Source organism: Leuciscus leuciscus (assembly GCF_965113295.1).
Source record: "Leuciscus leuciscus genome assembly, chromosome: 25".
In the NCBI taxonomy this organism is placed as follows: Eukaryota; Metazoa; Chordata; class Actinopteri; order Cypriniformes; family Leuciscidae; genus Leuciscus; species Leuciscus leuciscus.
The window spans coordinates 28,487,476-28,507,648 of record NC_138724.1 but is presented as its reverse complement, the minus strand read 5'-3'; the positions used below and the strand labels follow the sequence as shown (position 1 = coordinate 28,507,648).

Here is a 20,173-nt window from a genome sequence, read left to right as displayed (position 1 = left end):
ATTATAAAATAATTTCCTGTCACTTTTGATGATGCATGTATAGCATTCACACGTGCGTTTCTGAGTCTCGCATCCACGTGTGACTGTGTGTTGAGATGCACGCCTGTATGAATGTGAATGCTTCTGCCTGTGTGTTTGCACATACTTTTTTTCTCGGTGCCCTGCTGTAACTCATGCACTCTCGGCTCGTCGAGGTCACGCAGGGGTCGCGCAGGGGTCGCGCAGGGGTCACGGTGTCGACTCTCCCCCACAGCCAGACACGAGCCCGTCCAGTCCCGCACATCTGTAACAGGAGCTGTTGGCATATAAAAATAGCAGCTTCAGGCCTTTGCCCTGTGAACCCGGGGCCGGCGGAGCCTCTCTTGCCCTATTTAGCATCCGCTGAGCAAACTCAGCTGTCTGGATTCCTCCCGTCTGCACCTGGGGCCCCTCGGGGCCGCCATCCTGATTAAAGGGTGCGCTGGGGAACCACATTATGGAAGCACAAGAGGAAATCGGTTAGCAATAGAAGCAGGTTTATGAGGGTTTTTTTGTTGTTTTTGGTCTCAATAAAAAATGTATAAAAAAGTTTTAAAAAAAATATATAAAAAAAAAATATATATATATATATTTTTTTTTTTTCATATTTTATGTTTTCAATTTCTGATTCTGTTTTTGTTGGGCTTAAAGTCGAGGTCAAGGCTGTGTAACTGGCCTGTGGTCATAAAAACTTTGGAAAAACTGCTCATCAAATCAATGTCATTGTGGTATAACCAACATGCAGGAAGATATTTTGTTGTCATGTGGCAATAAAACCATAAAACAAGAAAAAAAAGAAAAAAAAAGTAAACAATGTAGGCTATTTAAATAATTTAATATTAAAATAATATTAAATATTTAATCATTATTATGTAATATTAATTATCTAAATTATATGAGCATAATATAACATTATAATATATAATATTAATTTAATAAATATTTTTTAGTATTTAAATATTAAATAAATAATTTAAATAATTATTTGATTAAATATTTTTATTACATTATTCTAATTTTAAACTTAATAAGATATCGTATTTAAATCAGGGCTGTCAAATCAATTAATCGATTGTGATTAATCACATCTATCATAAAAGTTTGTGTTTATATAATATATGTGTGTGTACAATAATATATATATATATATATCGTGTGTATCGCCCACCAAGACCCAAATCTGACCTATTCCTGAAGAGAAGGCTTGCCATAAAATCAGCAGATAATGACGAAGACTCATTTCTCTTCATTACAGATGCAGAAAGATGAAGACGGAAGGAGACGAACAATAATCAGATTGAAATGAGTTTGAAACGCTTCCTGTGCCCTTCATGACAGGTGCCAGTTCAAACACACACACACACACACACACACACACACACACACACAATCACACGCATTCACTAATGCTTGTGTTTTTTTTAGTCTGTTTTTACCTTTAAATTAGTAAATTTGTCAAATTGGTTAAAAAACCCACTAGGTGCTGCGGACCCCATTGAAGACTCCTGCTCTTTCTTTATGTTGGGTGCAGCGTTCATGTCTTTTTTGTTAATATTTAGAATTTTTTATCATTTTTATTAGTTTATTTTGGACTTTTTTTCTCAATTGCAAGTTTATTTCTCACAAATCTGACTTTTTTTCTCATAATTGAGAGTTTATATCAAAATTGTGAGATTTAAACTGGGAATTCTGACTTTTTTCTTTATAATTGCGAGTTTATATCTCACAATTCAGACTTTATTTTATCGCAATTTCCAGTTTATAACTCGCAGTTCAAAAAAGTCAGAATTGTGAGACAAGTTTGTAATTGTGAAAATATTTCTGATATATATTTATATTAAAATATAAATATTTCTTTTTCGTTTTAAATTTTATTTTATTTTTATTATTAATTCCGAGGTGGAAAAAAGCTTCCATAATTTAGTTTATTTTTATTTATAATTTTTTTTTTTTTTTTTTTTTTTTTAAGTAACGTAAAATGTTTATGGTTTTAGTGAAGGACAATAACCCTGCTTCCGTGATGATGTATTGTAAGTGTGTTTTCAGACGGGGCTCAAGCACTGAAGTCTCTCCAGCGTATCCCACTGTCCTTTGGGGTGAGGTAGTAGGTTGTATAGTTTTAGGGTGACACCCTTCCTGTTAGATAACTATACAACTTACTGTCTTTCCTGAAGAGGCTGTAATATCACCGTCATCTTCCTCTTTAAACTCTGCGATGAAACCTGGACCGGATCACGACTAGACAGGACTGGGTTTGGATGGATGAAGTCTCTGGAATGGACTATATCCATCAACCAAATATCAAAACTGAATTACTTGATGTGCATGTTGGTTAAAAGATTAATTGATTTGATGGTTTTAAATGATCTTTTGTTAAAGAGGCCGTATTTACGACCTTTTACAGTCTTGATGTTGTTTTTAGCTCTACTAGAACAGGTTTTCCTGCTTGAATGTTGATTATTTTCCTCATATTCTCCATTGTTGCGGCTCCTCTCTTCCCAGTCTGTCAGTAACGCTCTGTTTAGTTCCTGTCTCTATGAAGCCCCTCCTTCTGAAAAGCACACTGTGCTCTGATTGGTCGGCTGGAGCAGTGTGTTGTGATTGGTCGAGCACTTCAAGTGTGTTTGGGAAATGTCCCGCCTCTAATTACCATAACCTCCAGTTTCAACACACTACTAACTAACTCAACAGGCCTCGCCCCTTTATTCTGCATATTAATTATTATAATGAGGAATATTGAGACGTGTTCGTTCCCGGAAGAAACTCAAGACTACAATGAGTTCAGAAACACTGACACTGATAAATAGAAGAACTATCACTAGAGGGACGTTTTCATGCACAAACGGCAACATTACAATGAAAAAATCCTTTAAGAAACATTTCAAATCACAATGATTGATTTTCCGTACGGCTTCCGCTGCAGTTTTACGAGGGAAGTTTTCCCAGCTGTGCTTTGCAAAAAAACAAGATTTGTCATTCATATTATGCAAGTCCCCGAGAATATTTCAGCATCTCGAGGCCTCTGAGGATATTTTTCATTCCGAACACAATCTGTGGCGTGAAGTTCATTATTTTACAGGATCCTCGAACGACTCTGCGCTTTGACGTCGCTCCTGATGTTCGTACAGGGTGAGGTAGTAGGTTGTGTGGTTTCAGGGTAGTGATTTTGCCCCATCAGGAGATAACTATACAACCTACTGCCTTCCCTGAAGGGCAACGATACGGCAGCGGGACACCAGCAGGAGGCGCTGGATCTCACGCCATCATCAGGACACACAGGTACACTCAAACAATCAATTTAAAATCCCCCTGTAATCAATCATTTAATCCCTTAAAACTCATCTTTGATCACCAGAATTACATATTTAAACTTTTTTTTTTCATATTCATGCCTTAAAATATCTTGAATGTAACTCGACACCCTTGCCTCATTTAGTATGCGCAGTTCTATGAATATGCAAATGAGCCCCGCCTCCACACAGGGGGACTTTAAAACTACATAAATATGAATCACCCAGTGAAAAATTCTGAAACAATATGCTAGCATACTTCCTAAACACTAACAAAAATAACGGTTTAACAGAAAAACTAAAGCCTGTTGGCTATTATTTTAAAAATGCATGAGCCTTAACTTCGATATATACTGTTAATGTGTTCATTAAGTCATCTTGATATTTTGGAAGGCTGTGGCTTAAACTTTTTACAAGATAAATATGATGAGAATATATATCTGCAATATCTGTTTAACTTTTATGTGGTGAATCAGTTATTATTCCACGTCTGTCTATAAATAAACCTGCAATAAAACAGACTTTTAATAAATACGTTTCTTGTTGTGTCTTTTTGTGACTTTAAATGAAATCTCACATACAGTAAAAGAACATGTAGCTCTTGGCTTTGGAAATATACTGATTAAATTATTTAATATTACGTTACATCACACTATTTTTGCACACACTTTTGTAAAGCAGCTCGTTTAATCACTATATCCAGACTGTGTAGAACCTAAACTGAATTCAATATCATGAAATTATTTTAAATCAGTAGCCTTTAGTTGTTTAGTCTAAAGATGCTAGAAAAGATGCTGGACCTGGAGGATTTTTCTGAAGAACATCGGGCCGTTTAACTCAAGAACAACCATCACAAAACACAAAAAAACAGTTTTTTCCAATTGCTAACAAACTAAACTGACACACACAGAGCAAAACCTCTTCTCAAGTCTCCAAAAGTCTAAACACATTTTCTGCTTTACACACATTTTGCAATTAAAAATGGCACTTTTTAAACACACTGAACACGGTTCTCTGCATAACACACAACAATCTGACATAAAGTCACATGATTGCCATTTCAAAACACTGCCATTCAAAATGACACTCCATGATCTGATTGGCCGACACATGCATCACCTGACCAAACAAGAAGAAGAAGTTTCTACTATTTGAACTATTTTAGTATTATGGCAAAGCACACTAAAGATGAGAGTGATTTCATTATGACCAACAGTGTGTAGTTGGTGAGACAAAAATCAGGTATATGAATGAAGTGTGCGACATCTCGTGCAAAAGTTTGATTTTGATAATGTAGTTTTGGTTGCACTGCTTCATTTTGCAGGATATGTTCGGTATTTTGCAGTTTGAGTGTGTGGTTTTGTGAATTGTCTTCAGTAATTTGATAAAACCAGCCTAGTTTGCAAAATTGTGTGTTAGCAATTAGCAAAACTTTTGAACGGGGTCATTTTTATAAATTCAGCTTTTTTTTTTTTTTTTGTCTTGTGGACTATGTGTAACATATTATGTAAAATATCTTATCCAGGACAGTACTAAATAAAAAATAACATGCATTTTGTATGATCCCTCTTATTTAGTTAACATTTAGCAGATTCTGCACGGTGTATGTAAACTTCTTACTACAACTATATAAGTTTGATGGTGAGTAAGACAGAATTTACATTTTTGGGTGAACGATCCCTTTAAGAAACACGCAAGTAAACACTTTTAGTATAATTTCCACATAACTGCATATAGAGAATAACTTTTTTTTCGTGCTAGTAGTTTGTTAGGTGGTCATTCATATTGGCCTACCTGTACTTCATAATTCATATTGGATGGATCACCTCAAGGCTGGAAACTGTGATCAACAAGATCATACTGTGGACCACACCGGACTGAAACCCTGTCAGAGCCTCACATGAACAGAGATGTACACATTAGACTGATGAACAAACATTATATAAAGCTCTGCTATACTGTAGGCCTACTATCATACTGACCATGATTCCGCGTTAAATAGCGGTGTCATAATGTCATAAATTCCCTGATTCAGGAGCAATTTGGGATATTTGTTCCCTGCCATTTGGTGGAAAAATCAAGAAATTATTATTATTTTTTTTTTTTTTTAAATGACACCCTTTATACTACAATATATACACAAACATTAGGAATGTAAGCAATATTTATGCAAAATGGCGCTAAATCATACGAAAAACTGCTGAGCTAGTCATCATCATAACTTTATAACAGAGTCATGGCGCCACCTATCGGTCACTCTGCTGCACTGCAGACAGACATGCGGTTATTATTACCATATTCTAGAACTGCCCGTGAACAACTGGATCAGTCTTTTTTTTTTAAATACACATGCATGCAATGATATACTTTTTACTGTGTATTTGATCATGCTAACTAATAATTTCCTATATTTTTTATAGTATATTATTTTATGATATATGGTTGATTAATAATGATTAGGCTTATACAATTTTTTTATAATATAATTTTTTACCCATACATTTGTTTACCCATATACACTACCGTTCAAAAGTTTGGGGTCAGTAAGATTTTTAATGTTTTTAAAAGAAGTCTCTTCTGCTCACCAAGGCTGCATTTATTTGATAAAAAAACAAAAACAGTAATATTGTGAAATATTATTCTAATTTAAATCAGCTGTTTTCTATGTGAATATACAGTAAAGTGTAATTTATTCCTGTGATCAAAGCTGAATTTTCAGCATCATTACTCCAGTCTTCAGTGTCACATGATCCTTCAGAAATCATTCTAATATGATGATTTGATGCTCAAGAAACATTTATGATTATTATCAATGTTGAAAACAGTTATTTACATTTTTATGTCATGATGCTATGATGAATAGAAAGTTCAAAAGAACAGCATTTATCTGAAATCTAAAGCTTTTGTAACATTAAACACTACTGTTCAAAGGTTTGGGGTCAGTAAGAATTTTAATTTTATTTTTGGGGGAAATAAATAAAATAAATCAATACTTTTATTCATCAAGGATGAGTTAAACTGAGCAAAAGTTACAGTAAAGACATTTATAATGTTAGAAAATATTCTATTTGAAATAAATGCTGTTCTTTTGAACTTTCTATTCATCAAAGAAGTTTTAAAAGAATTGTACACAACTGTCTTCAACATTGATAATAATAATGAATGTTTCTTGATCATCAAATCATCATATTAGAATGATTTCTGAAGGATCATGTGACAGTGACAACTGGAGTAATGATGCTGAACATTCAGCTTTGATCACAGGAATAAATTACAGTTTAAAATATATTAAAATAGAAAACATTCTTTTTAAATTGTCATAATATTTCACAATATTAATGGGTTTTTTTATTGTTTTTTATCAAATAAATGCAGCCTTGGTGAGCAGAAGATACTTCTTTTAAAAACATAAAGAAATCTTACTGACACCAAACTTTTGAATGGTAGTGTATATATATATTCATTAATCGTGAATCTTGTGCTGTCATAAATATCAAGTTGGGACAATGTGTCTTAGATGTTATACATTTATAAAATGTATTGATGACAAAATTAATCTAAAACAACAATATCAAATGTTAATGAATGTTCTAACATTGTTTTATTTTTTATGCCATGGTTACGACCAATTAAATGTTGCAATATAACACAAAAGAAAAACCACAAATCTAAAAAAATGACTCATCAGAAGATCTTTTGTTAGGAAACATTTCAGACGGCAGTGATTGATTTTCCACAGGTTTGGGGAGAGATCCCAGCTGTGTTCTGCAGAAATCAACACTTTCACCATCCGTTATGCAAGTCCCATTATTTCAGGATCCTGCAATCTCATTGTCCAGGATGTTTGTTTTTCCATTTTAAACAAAGTCTCTGCCATGACTATTCTCTGATGGTTCATCAAACACACTTTCTAAGCTCATTATTTTGCAACATCAAAAAAAATGACTAAATGCTGTTCACTGTTTTGGGACTTTGCTGTTGCTGTGCACAATATCTAAATGCATCCCTTTTTCCTTTGCTAAAAACACTTGCACGTTAGTCTGAACTCGATTTTGGGTTCATCTTATTCTGGGTCGCATTTTGATAAGGGTCAGAAAATATATTTTCATGTGACACATTTTTATTGAGTGTGAATAATGTTAAGTGTGACATTATAAAGGCACCATGTTGTTTTTAATGAATATAGCAATGTTAAAGAGGTATTTCACCGCTGGAAAGATGCATGTGTATTTAAATTGGGTCATTTATGTAGTAGAAATGTGAAGTTGGTGCCTTCTAGACTGAGAAAAGCCAGAAAATGTATTTTTGGCTCATGTGGATGAAAGACTACAACTCCCAGAATGCACTTGCTTCGCTGCCCTACCAAGGGCAAGCCACGCCTACCGGTTACAGAGGGCAGTATCGGGAGAAATGATACAACTAGGCTACTAGTCGACTCGAAACTGAAAAGACGGTGTTTTATCGTGAGATCCCCCTATGGGCGGGTTTAAGACATGCGGGACGAGCTCCTCCTATTGGCTGTAGTCTCTCGCCTCTGGACAAAAAAGCCTCTGATGAGCTAAATGACCATTTTTGTGTCATCTGAGTTTTTTTTCCAGACACACAATACAGAAATCTCTCGTCTCAGGGGGACATGAGGGAGGGAAGCACGGTCATTCAATAATACTACCGGGTTTCTACTGATACAAAGCTTAATGCTAATCGGTGAAGTATCCCTTTAATGTATTTGGTCTTGGTGGACTAAAGGCTGATTTATACTTCTGCGTCGGACCTACGCCGGAGCCTCTACGCTGTAGGCAACGCGTTGGTTTTCATTTATACTTCTGCGTCGTTGTCCGCGTTGACGCGCAATTACATTTGCAGAGGGAGCATGTGAAACCTGAGGGAGGGGTTCCAGCAGACCAATCACAGCGCTTGCGTCCGCGTAGAGTTGACGCGTTGTTACATTTTTGGAGAGGTGCGCGTCAGGGTACACCGAAGGGTACGCGCGCTACACACAGCCTACGACGTAGCTACGGCGTAAGTTCGACGCAGAAGTATAAATTGGGCTTAAGGCCATGTCCACACTAATACGTTTTCGTTTGAAAACGTATATTTTTCTCTCCGTTTTGGCCTTCCGTCCACACTGAGACGGCGTTTTTATTAATGAAAACGAAGCTTTTTGAAAACGTGAAGTGAAAAGTGAAATTTATAAACGATGACGTAAATTTAGTCACGTGACGCATATTGTACCAATAGATATTCATGTTTATTCCAGTATTGTGCCTGTTATGTGCTATTCACTTTCACATGTTGCTAAAAATATTCTACATTGCACACTCTTCATATCACAGTCCTGCAAAGATGACAGAATTTACTCACATTTGCTGTCCTGCGGCGAAACATGAGAGCAGTCGCGTTTAAGACCAAACATATGGTGACGGCGTGCGACCTGGACCGCATCAGCGAATGCTGAGATATTTTACTAAATAAAATGATCCTGTCAGAAGAATTGCACGATAACTTCATTATTTATTTTCCATGTGAATCATATCAGTGATCTTTTGAGGGGGTTTTACGCATGCGCAGTGAAGGTGAATTTAGCGTTTTCAGGCGTTTTTCAAAAGTTTCTCATCCACACTGAAACGTCCGAAAACGCCTGAAAACGCCATTTTCAAATGTATCCGGATGAATGTAGACGTAGCCTAAATCTGCTACGCTTCTGCTGTTGATTATTATGCAGAAGTAAAGACTTGCTACTGCTAATAGATACACAATATATCCCGTGTCAGATCTAGACAGGTGGAGCTGGGGAGGTGGAGGAGCTCTGATAGCACTGCAGGACTAGCTTACAGCAAACACTGAACCAGACTATTTAAATGTTGAGCAAGCGATATCATTGGCTGCCGGATCAGCAGAGGCCAATCAGCTCGTGCCATGCGGTAATACCGCATCTGCAATTGCTAGTAGGCAAAAAACAGTATGTGACAAAAGAAGTATATCCGAATTCACAGTATGCATAAAACACTAGGCAAAGAGTCCCCGGATGACTTACTACCGAAGTGTGCATACGATGAACACTTTACTATCCCATGAGGCCACATGAGAGGATTTGTGAATGACAGTGGTGGATATACATGGTGGATATAGATTACATCCATACTACACACACTCATACTATACAGAACGTTATGCATGTTAATAAGCAACTAGTTAATAGTGAGAATTAGACCCTAAACTAAAGTGTTACCAAAAAAAATACTATGGAAGTTACGTAACTTCCACTGAAACAGGAAGCTAAGGCGGGACATATTGAATAGCCCCTCCCCCTTTTCAAATAACCAATAGCGTTTAGTTTACCTCACAGACTGCGAGTCGTACTTGACAGCACCATGGAAGCGAATCCGAGCACTGATGATACGCTGGATTCAATAGTAGAGGTGTGGATAAATACTGTCCATTTCATTACGTGTAAACGCAATAAAACTCGAGCGTTTGAGCAACTGAACACACATCTCCAACCCATAATGCTTTGTGACGCGTCAACGGTCACTTTGGCCAGGTGGTGTTTATAGCAGAGGGGGCGGAGCTTTAAATTCTAGAGAGCATTTGATTGGACAGAAGATGTGATGAGAAGCTGAAGTCCGCTGTGATGTCATAAAAATCCCTGATCCATTTTATCAGAAGTGAGAGACTGTAAGTTTTGAATTGCACAAACACACCAGCTTATTCATAACCTTATAAGGCTAACATATTCATACTAAAAAAGCTAAAAAAACTTAATTTCAGAGGGTCTTTAATGGGGACCAGCAACATTCTTCAAAATATCTTCTTTTGTGTTCAGCAACTTATACAGGTTTAGAACAACTTGAGGGTGAGTAAATGCTGACAGAACTTTTACTTTTGGGTGAACTATCGCTTTAATGAGCAAACTGGTGCTCCAGACCTTGGGAGGCGTCCAGTTCCCGGCCAGCCATGCCGCTCCTGCCCAGATCCCTGCGTTACGTGACTGGCTCCAGCCAGAATCAGAATCTTTATTTGTCATTATACAAAAGAGCACAACGAAATGATATGCAACAAGTCCCCGGGCTGGCAGGGGTTTCTGGAGGTTGTCCACGAGGAGAGGACCTCACCTTCACTCTTCTTTTGCAATCTGGCCCTCTCGCCCCCCTGGGCAATATCACTGCAAGCCCAACATTTATGTCTGGAAGATTTCACAACATAAGCCCTGTGTCTCTCCTCAAAGTGCTTTTGCAATGGAAAGAGTTTTTAAGTCGGATTAAACGCTGCTCTCTGCCAACCTGCCGGCTTGCCTCATCCCAAGATGTTCTTCATTCTGAATAGAAGAATAATGGAATAATGATATAGAATAAAACCTGTTGGTTTTGGTTAAACGTTCCCTTAATTGTGTGTGTGTGTGTGTGTGTGTGTGTGTGTGTGTGTGTGTGTGTGTGTGTGTGTGTGTGTGTGTGTGTGTGTTTTCTATTGTAATGTACTTATTCCTGAGATCAAAGCTGAATTTTCACTCCAGTCTTCAGTGTCACATGATCCTTCAGAAATCACTCTAATATGATATGATGTTGATAATAAAACATAATATGATTTATTATCAACATTGGAAACAGTTCTGCTGCTTAATTTTTTTTTATATACTTTTTTCCAGGATTATTTGATGAAATAAAAAGTAAAAAAAGAACAGCATTTATTCAAAATAGAAATATTTTCTGACAATTTGAATCTTTATTATCAATTTTGATCAATTTAACACATCTTTGCTTAATAAAAATGTAAATTTCTTTTTTTTTTAAGAAAAGAAATTACTGACCATAAACTTTTGAACGGTAGTGTATATTGTTAAAAAAGATTTCTATTTTAAATAAATGCTGTTCTTTAAAAAAAAAAAAATTATTCATCAAACAGTCCTAAAAAAAAAAAGTAGCCTATAACTGCAAAAATATATTACTGTTTCCAACACTGATAATAAATCATCATATTACACACAGTAGGAAGAAAAGTTTTTGTGTTTCCATACAAGGGGTATGCTCCTTAAATGAGAAGCTTAAGGAATGTCCAAATATAAAACAATTCAGGAAAAGATTTAAAGAAATGAATTTTGAACGTTATAAAAATGAAGGAAAATGAGTTGGTTAAGCCAGAAATTTTGTTGCTAACATATTGTATAAATGTATGAAGATTTATGTGCTTGTGTTTTGTAAAAAAGTGGATAATACCAAAGGAAGTGAACTAATGTATTAAGAGTTTGAAAGAGGGGTTGGGAATTAATAAGTGTTAAACTTCATCCCACTCCTTTTCACGCAGCGGTGAATTTTATTTGTTTGATCATCAGTGTTCTTTCGATTATTGTCTTATGTTGTACATACTGTACACTTTTTCATTGTATGCTTGAAATAAAATAAATATATTAGAATGATTTCTGAAGAATCATGTGACACTGAAGACTGGAGTAATGATGCTGAAAATTCAGCTTTGATCACAGGAATAAATTACATTTCAAAGTATATTAAAATATAAAAACGTTATTTTGAATTGTAATAATATTTTACAATATTACTGTTTTTTCTGTATTTTTTATCAAATAAATGCAGCCTTGATGAGCATCAGAGTCATTAATTCAAAAATGAATTAAAAACAGTAATGTTTTTGATATACATTTTTCCTGCAGTACAGGACTGAAGGCCTATTGCATTCTGTCAGTGTTAAAGTTCACAGGCTGATGGCGAGATGATACAATATCTGAATGTTACTGTATGCAGTCGACAGACATGCAGCAATGTCCCCTGAACCCAGTCCAACCACTCAGACCATCTCATCATGTGCTGGCCATCATCCACACCACACTCCTCCACCAGTGCTCCTGGGGGCCGTCCTGCGCTCTGATTGGCCGAGCGCTGAGGTGTGTCGGGGGGTGTGTCTGTACGTCTGCATGATCATCTGTGCGTCATGACGCCGTTTCCGGGAGGCGCGCGAGACCTGCAGCTGCAGTTTGACAGCGGCGGAGGCGCGCGACAGGACTCGGCGGAGGTTATGTGTTTATATGAATTATTATAAATGATATTATGCTGCAGTGATCGCGCTGACAGCACCGTTACAGGCTCAGTGACGCCTCGAGACCCGATGTTCGACGAGCACTCGCTGCTGCAGCTAAAGGTCAGAGTCAGTGTTGTTGTGTGAAGTGAAAGGAGAGCACTTAGTTCTATTCTATTCTATTCTATTCTATTCTATTCTATTCTATTCTATTCTATTCTATTCTATTCTATTCTATTCTATTCTGCCTTGTTTTATTCTATCATGTTCAGCCATATTCTGTTTTGTTCTATTGTAGTTTACTCTTGCTATGTTACTGTATATTAGTTTTTTTATGTATTAGATAATGAAAGCATAGTCTGTTTAAAGTCATACAGCAATGCTTTTGCAACGCTTATCTGAGCATATCAGATCGTTTTGTTGACATTATGCCTTTTAGATATGAGAAGAGCAGAGATTTTTGCTCTTGTTATGAAAGTTACATAATATAATATTTAATATATATATATATATATAATCACAGGTGCAGTTACTGTTTTCTGCTACTTTCTTATGACACTGTTTGAGTGTTAATCTGTGTCTCGAATTGTGGATTTCTAATTTGTTAATTCCATAGTATATCTTGACTGTAAACTTAAACTCACTATAAATATTTTTATATGACATTATTAATATTAGTAATTATTCTTATCATTAATATTAGTGAAAAACAAGAAAAGTATGTAAATCAGGCTTTGTTTAAATTTGAAGGTTAATCTCACAAAAAATCTAAAAGAAAAAAATATTTATACCTTTGCATAAAGACTATGTTGCCTATTTTAAGTGCAATTAACTTTTTGTATTGTTTTTATTTCTTGTGTTTTTTTATAACTATCTTGGAGTTAGAGCGGCACGATTCTGAACAGACAACTAAACAAAATAACGTAATTTACTAGAGATTCTGACAAAATGTTAATTTCTGCAGTTTGTTGACAAATATATTTAATTTGAGGTCATTATTATTATTATTTAAATCGGTTTGAGTGACTCACTCATAAAGACTTTGCGATCATTACTGGACGTGATTTTGAATGAGTCTTTTAAAAGAATAATTTGATGACAAATACATTTTTTAACAGTCACTTGTCGCCACCTACTGGTGTAATAATGTTACTGAACTCAATTTGAAGCGTCAAGTTACTTTCAAAAGGTGTTAATATCCGAACTTTTATTCCAGTACTTCTGTGATCATTTAAATTATTGAATCAGGATCGGCATCTTTTAACGATTAATCGTGAAGCTCTAATTGGAGTATTATACCATGACTATTGAGTATCAAGTGGAATTACCATGATCTGACAACATTATTGTACTATGGTATCACCACAGTACTTGTTGTTAAGGTCCAGTTCCATCATGTCAGACACACTACATGATCATGTAGTGGTTAATACTGTCCTTTAATCCTACGGTGACCTCTTTGTGTCGTATCACCAGCTAGCTGAGCATGCATTTACAAGACCTTCTCAGCGTCCCGCAAGCATCCTCTAATCTGCGTTTACTGCGCTGTTTTTCCTCCCAAACCTGCTGTAATTCACTCTAAACTGCTCTCCCACAGCACATCTGCGATGTTAAGGGGGCCTTCTTCAAATATTCAACACGATAAAGCTGGTCGCGGTGTTATCAGACAGATAGCTTATGCTTTTAATGTGTTTGCAGAGCTGCAATAGAGAGTTTATTATGTGGTAAATGGGCATCTTAGAAGACCTGGACTGATTCATTCGAGTTCAGAAATAGTCGCTATGATCCTTTGTTCGGTGTAAGTGGGATTTTTCATATCCTAATCCAAAGAGTAAGTGTAATAGTGATGTTTGCTCTAGTTATAATAAGTATTATTGGCCATTCATTCATTTGTCCACCTGTTTTATTGGTTCCTACTGTGACAAGCACAAGCATTGCAATGTTCAGGGATAAACCCAATAAACTCACATATTTAGGCGGTTTAACTTTTGACAGTGAAACTAGTACTGTCAGCAGAGACGGGCATGTTGCTGGACACGGGTTCTCGCACACAGACGGTGTGTTGAAGCATGCATTACATGACTCTCTGTAATATGACCTAGATCTTGCAATAACTGTCTCAGATTTACCAGCTACATAAATGCCATCTGGGTTTTTCCATCTCAGTTTATAATAACTGATGTTTCTTAATTTTCTGGGAGGTTTGCACTACCAGTTCTTCAGGTTGCAATTTAATTAGGAATCCATAACAGTGATCTGTCTAACTCATGCATTATGTGCTTCTCAAAGTCATACGACAGACGAATTTTCGATTTTTTAAATCTTAACAAGAAAAACTAGTTTTTTCGCCAGATAATGACGTGTCTGTCACATCTCATCATGTGACTTTATTTTAGTAATTTGGACTATTCTTTCATGTTTATATTAAAGTCAGCATGAAACGATTGCGATAGTATTTTTCTTTTCTATTTTAAAGGGATACTCCACCGTTTTTTCATATTAAACTATGTTATTCCCTTAACTAAGACGAGTTGATACATACCTCTGTCGTCTCAGTGCGTGCACTCAATCGCTCTGGCGCGCGGCGATACTTTGATAGCACTTAGCTTAGCCCAGTATATTCATTAGGGACCAAACAGGGATGAAGTTAGAAGCGACCAAACACCTCCACGTTTTCCCTATTTAAATACAGTTACACGAGTAGTTACACGACCAAGTATGGTGACACAAAATAAAACGCGGCGCTTTTCTAAGCGGGTAAAAAGGATAACTATAATGTATGGCGGAATAGCACTTGGGACTCGGGAGCACTTCGACTCGGCGCAGTAAAAAGTCACGCCTGAAAAATCCTCTCCCCGACTCTCCCTCTCACTTCTGTAGTGCTGGGCAAAGATTAATCGCGATTAATCGCATCCAAAATAAAAGTTTGTGTTTGCATAATATATGTGTGTGTACTGTATATAATTATTTTGTATATATAAATACACACATATACATGTATATATTTAAGATTTTTTTTTTAATTATATATAAATTATTTATATTTATATATAATATAAATTATGTATAAATACATACAGTATATACATGCAAATATTTCTTAAATAAATACATGCATATGTGTGTATTTATATATACAAAATAATTATACACAGTACACACACATATATTATGCAAACACAAACTTTTATTTTGAATGCGATTAATCGCGATTAATCTTTGCCCAGCACTAATTAGAACCAATGTGACTTTTTACTGCGCCGAGTCGAAGTGCTTCCAACTTCAAGTGCTATTCCGCCATACATTATAGTTATCCTTTTTACCCGCTTAGAAAAGTGCCACGTTTTATTTTGTGTCACCATACTTGGTCGTGTAACTGTATTTAAATAGGGAAAACGTGGAGGTGTTTGGTCGCTTCTAGCTTCATCCCTGTCTGGATCCTAATGAATGAACTGGGCTAAGCTAAGTGCTATCAAAGTGGCGCCGCGCGCCAGAGCGATCGAGTGCACGCACTGAGACGAGAGAAGTATGTATCAACTCGTCTTAGTTAAGGGAATTACATAGTTTAATATGAAAAAACGGTGGAGTGTTCCTTTAATGAAATGGCTTTTCAAACAAGAACGAATGTAGGGCGGAGCTTGATTTTGTCTGTGGGGAACTGATTGGATGGTTGTGGTTTTCTATTGGTTGATCTCAAGTTAGTGACAGGTTGTCATATTTGTTTTTTGTCTTCTATTTTCTTTTTTCTATTTTCATGTACTGTATATCCGAGTGAAACGGCTTCTCGAACAAGAACAAATGTAGGGCGGAGCTTGATTTTGTTTATGGGGAACTGATTGGATGTGGTTTTCTATTGGTGGATCAGGTTGTCAGATTTGGTTGCTCCATTTGTAGAAAGTTCTAGAAAGTCCTAAGCTCTCTGTAAACTAGTACTAGTTCGACAAGTTTGACAAAGAAGTCAGCAAATGGGAAACATATAATTGCGGTAATTCCAACATTTGTAATTTCTGCTACACATTGGTTAAATTGTAACTGGCATTGCTTGGCTAATACAACAGACCCCTGGACACAAACCAGACTGTCATATTCTCGCTGCGGGGCCGGTGTTTAAATTGCTAAAGCAGACACACTGCTTGAAGCACCAACCCCCTTAAACTTGCATAACTGGACGTTCTGTGAGGGTCGTGGAGTTTACTTTGTGTTTTCGTAGTTGTGTTGACCTTTATTTTGCCGTAGGCCTCAGCTTTATCTGTCATGACATCTGTGGAGTATTTTAGTGTTTAATCCTTGCAAAATATATTTACAGAAAATTATCTTTTCCCATGTCAAAGTAATAGTTGTTAAAAATCTGGCATTATTTACTCACCCATATGACGTTCCTAAGTTGTGTTTTCCATGCAACACAATTCCATGGAATTTTTTACCTCTCGCATGTAGGATTGGGTATCGTTTGAATTTTAGTGATTCCAATTCTGCTTATTGATTCTGCGTCTTGATTGCAATATGGTTCAAAAAAATTAAGTCAAACATTTCGATGTCAAAAATATTTATTCTGTGTGTTTTTGCAAAACATTCCATTGCAGCTGAAAAACATGAGCAAAAATCAACAGCCCAAAGAACAAACTAATAAACTAGATTAACTAATATACATTTCAAACATTATTAAAGACAAGTAAACAATCAGTAATACAATGAGAACGAATAAGCAAATTAGCAATAGCACAAATAAATACAACTGAACAAAGTTCAGAAATTGATATCTAATGTAAAATAACACTGCATAGTTTTCTTTTTATATTAATCCATATTACCGTGCGTTCCCGCCGCCGGCGAGAGCGTCAAAGTGGCCAGAAGTCATTCATTTTCAATGTGAGCCGGCGGCGAGCTCCGGCGAGGGTGGCGCGGCGCATCTTGGACGGCGAGAGAGGTGTGGAGAAGTTGAAGTCAAGTCAACTTTATGGTAATGAGCTATGACGCGGTTCGGCGGCAACCAATCGGAATGTAGAAGTGCTCCGTTTGAGAGGATTCCAGGGAACGCAGTCCTGTAAACTTTGGTTCCGGTCCACATTAGTTCCCAAGCAAAATAGAGGAGAGGTTGATCATTTGAATTTGATAAGAAGGCGCGCGACACTATTTATAGGCAAGATTTTCATGCTAGAACGCTTGTTTTTCAGCGGGAATGCCAATTAGATTAGCACTTAACCATGAACACAAGCCACACCACACAAATGGCTTTTAATTGGCTTGTTTCATTAGCAAACATGTCACTATAATTGTTAAGTTCTTTCCCTCGATCAATTTCTTACTTTCACATTTAAAAGATTCCATGAGGTTAACTTATACCCTACTTGGTCAGTCTGCAAAAATAACGATCGACATGCTTGTTTGCTTTGCGGCCCCTTTAAATAAAGTTTTATAAAAACTCTCGCTCTCGCCGGCGGCGGTGTGAACGCACAGATAAAGTTACAAAAGTTATTCAGTCAAGATCAGTGAGTGATTTTCTTTTTCTTTTGTTCTTTGACTGACAGTAATGACACAGACGACAGCAGGACTATTAGGCTACTGTCACTTTAAGACCTGATGCACTGATCCAATATACTGTTACACGTGAGTTTTCTTTCTCAACTGTCTACATTATCTCAACACTTAACCGCTGTGTTTACGAGGATGTTTTGACTTAATATTGTGCGTATTTCTCTTTTCAAGCTCAAGAAAACGTGAAAGACAACTCAATTCAGTATTCGTGTGCAGAATCGAGATTTCTTTCGCATCTTATTTGGCTTGAATAGTTTAAAACCACATTAAAATGCGCACATAGGAATCGATAAGTCTAATCGAAATTTTAACTTTATAACAAGTATCCGATTCCTGACCTTAAGTATCTGATTGCAGAACTGGAATCGATTTTCGATTCCCAACCATACTCACATTTGAAGTAACCTAATGCATTAGGCGCCAGTTTGAATGTGCAGAGACCTACGATGTTTTAAACCATTACTGTTTTAATTACATAGACATGCAAATAAGAACATTAACCAAGGGTTTACAAATGTACAGTGTGAAACTCAAAACCTGATTAGCCAGGATTATGTAATAACTCTCAGTGTCAAACATGTAAGAGATAATATACAGTCAGACGGTCATAAACGCTAAATAAACGCAAAGCTTGTATTCCCCTGAAGTTTTATAGTGCAAAATGACCAAATGACCCGCGTGTTGCACAGCCACTTACCAAAGAAATAAATAAATAAATGCATGTGAATTTTTTTATTATGTTGAGAGGAAAGAGAAAGCAAAGTGAAACAAAAACAGCCTGGGCTAATGGATAGTTTAGCAGTAAACATGCACAAATATTTGGCCGCAGAAGGCCATGTTTGACCAATCAGAAACAAGTATTTCAGAAAACCAAATCGGCCTCCATTACCACCGTTACATGATTGAGTGTCTTTAGTGTTAAGTAATTATCATCACAAATATCCTCTCGTGTCAGAACATGTTTTGCTTCTTCTGTCTGCCTCTCTGCAATGTTTTCTTGCTCTCAAAATCATAAGCAAAATGCTAATCTCTCCTTTGTCTCTTTCTGAGGGTGTTTGTCTGACTTGTGTTCTACCGGTTGGAATCTGACACGTCTAATCAGACCCTTGTTTTTTAGTTATTCAGCATAAGAGAATGGGAATGTTCTCGCTCGCTCTGTTCCCCCACTGTTTATTTTCCTAAAACAGGATTTTCAGGTCGGGCTGACTAGTTTTTCAATCCTAACCACCTGTCTGTGTCTCTGTAAATGTTAACATCAACGTCTCAATTACTTTTTTAAAGTAGAACATGTACAGTTCACTACTGGGGTCAGTTAGGATATATTTCTATGATTTTTTATTTTACTTTTACAAATCACGATGCACTTTTGAAAACTGAAACTTGGACATTCTGCCAAACATCTCCTTAGAAGAAAGTAAGTCAAATGGGTTTGGAACAACGTGAGGGTGAAATGATGATAACATTTTAATTTGTATCCCTTTATCTGTCACTTTTTCCTGCAAATTCTGCATTTACTAATGCACGTTTAAGCATGCATGAACGCAATTTTTCTTTTTGTGAAAGTGTACACAGACGGCTTCTTCCTCCCTCAGATGTTTTCAGACTGAGTTTTCCACTTTGTTTAAACATAGCCACGCACGTGTACTTTACGTGTTTATTGCAACATCAGCACGTTGGGTTTGAAGAGACCTGTTGAAATACAAAACCACATTTTGGTTTACTCAGGCAAGGCAGGTATCTCTAAACCCAGTGACAGACGGAAAGACAGACTGACTTAATTGACCCCCCTGAGGGGAATTTCAGTTTAAGCCAACACAGAGCAGTTTTAAACGTGTCATTTCCTGCGCTTTGACCTGATATACTGTTGTCTCACTGCAGATTTAATCTCAGAAGCTTCTGTCCTGACAGACAATACTGAAGTTGTGTTCGCTGCTTAAGTCCGTCTGATGAGGACTCTAAACGTCCATCACACTAAATGACCATGTCAGAGACAGACAGACCGTAAGCAGCTCAGGAGAGATTGTGAGTTAATGAGCCAGGACTCTCTGCTGAGGCCTGCAGGTGCTGTAAAACAAGCTTGCTACAACAACACTGTCGAATTTACGCATGTAACTTCTTTCAGTTTTACCCAGTAAACGAGGTATTGAGCACTGCACAAAGTCGACCAGAAATGACTGTAATTGCTCGTGCAAAACTTTCCACCACAATGCCTGGCTGTTGCCATGCAGTTGCTAGGGTGTCATGAGTGGTTGCTGGGTGGATGCTGGGCGGTGGCTGTGCGGTTGCTGGGTGATGGCTGGGTGGAT

At 36.7% G+C, this 20,173-nt stretch overlaps 2 protein-coding genes across 14 annotated transcripts in view; both read left to right on the top strand.

The window, feature by feature from the left end:
• LOC309491277 (uncharacterized protein) overlaps nt 1-6,694 on the top strand; it is a 55,129-nt gene extending 48,435 nt beyond the window's left edge. For 9 of the 12 annotated variants that reach the window (XR_014202981.1, XR_014202982.1, XM_082160787.1 and 6 more), the window contains one exon: nt 1,274-3,842. Coding sequence is in view for 7 of the 12 variants with exons in the window: in XM_082160787.1 (XP_082016913.1) it covers nt 1,274-1,287 (14 nt within the window). In the remaining 5 variants the exon portion in view is untranslated. Of the gene's footprint in view, nt 1-1,273; nt 3,843-5,879 lie in introns of those variants that run through there. The other 3 variants (XR_014202979.1, XR_014202980.1, XR_014202978.1) reach the window with 2 other exon arrangements.
• A 5,559-nt stretch (nt 6,695-12,253) lies between these two features.
• pparab (peroxisome proliferator-activated receptor alpha b) overlaps nt 12,254-20,173 on the top strand; it is a 49,831-nt gene continuing 41,911 nt past the window's right edge. The window contains exons 1-2 of one of the 2 annotated variants that reach the window (XM_082160705.1): nt 12,254-12,455; nt 17,861-17,939. The gene's annotated coding sequence lies outside the window, so the exon portion shown is untranslated. The remainder of the gene's footprint in view (nt 12,456-17,860; nt 17,940-20,173) is intronic. The other variant, XM_082160704.1, reaches the window with a different exon arrangement.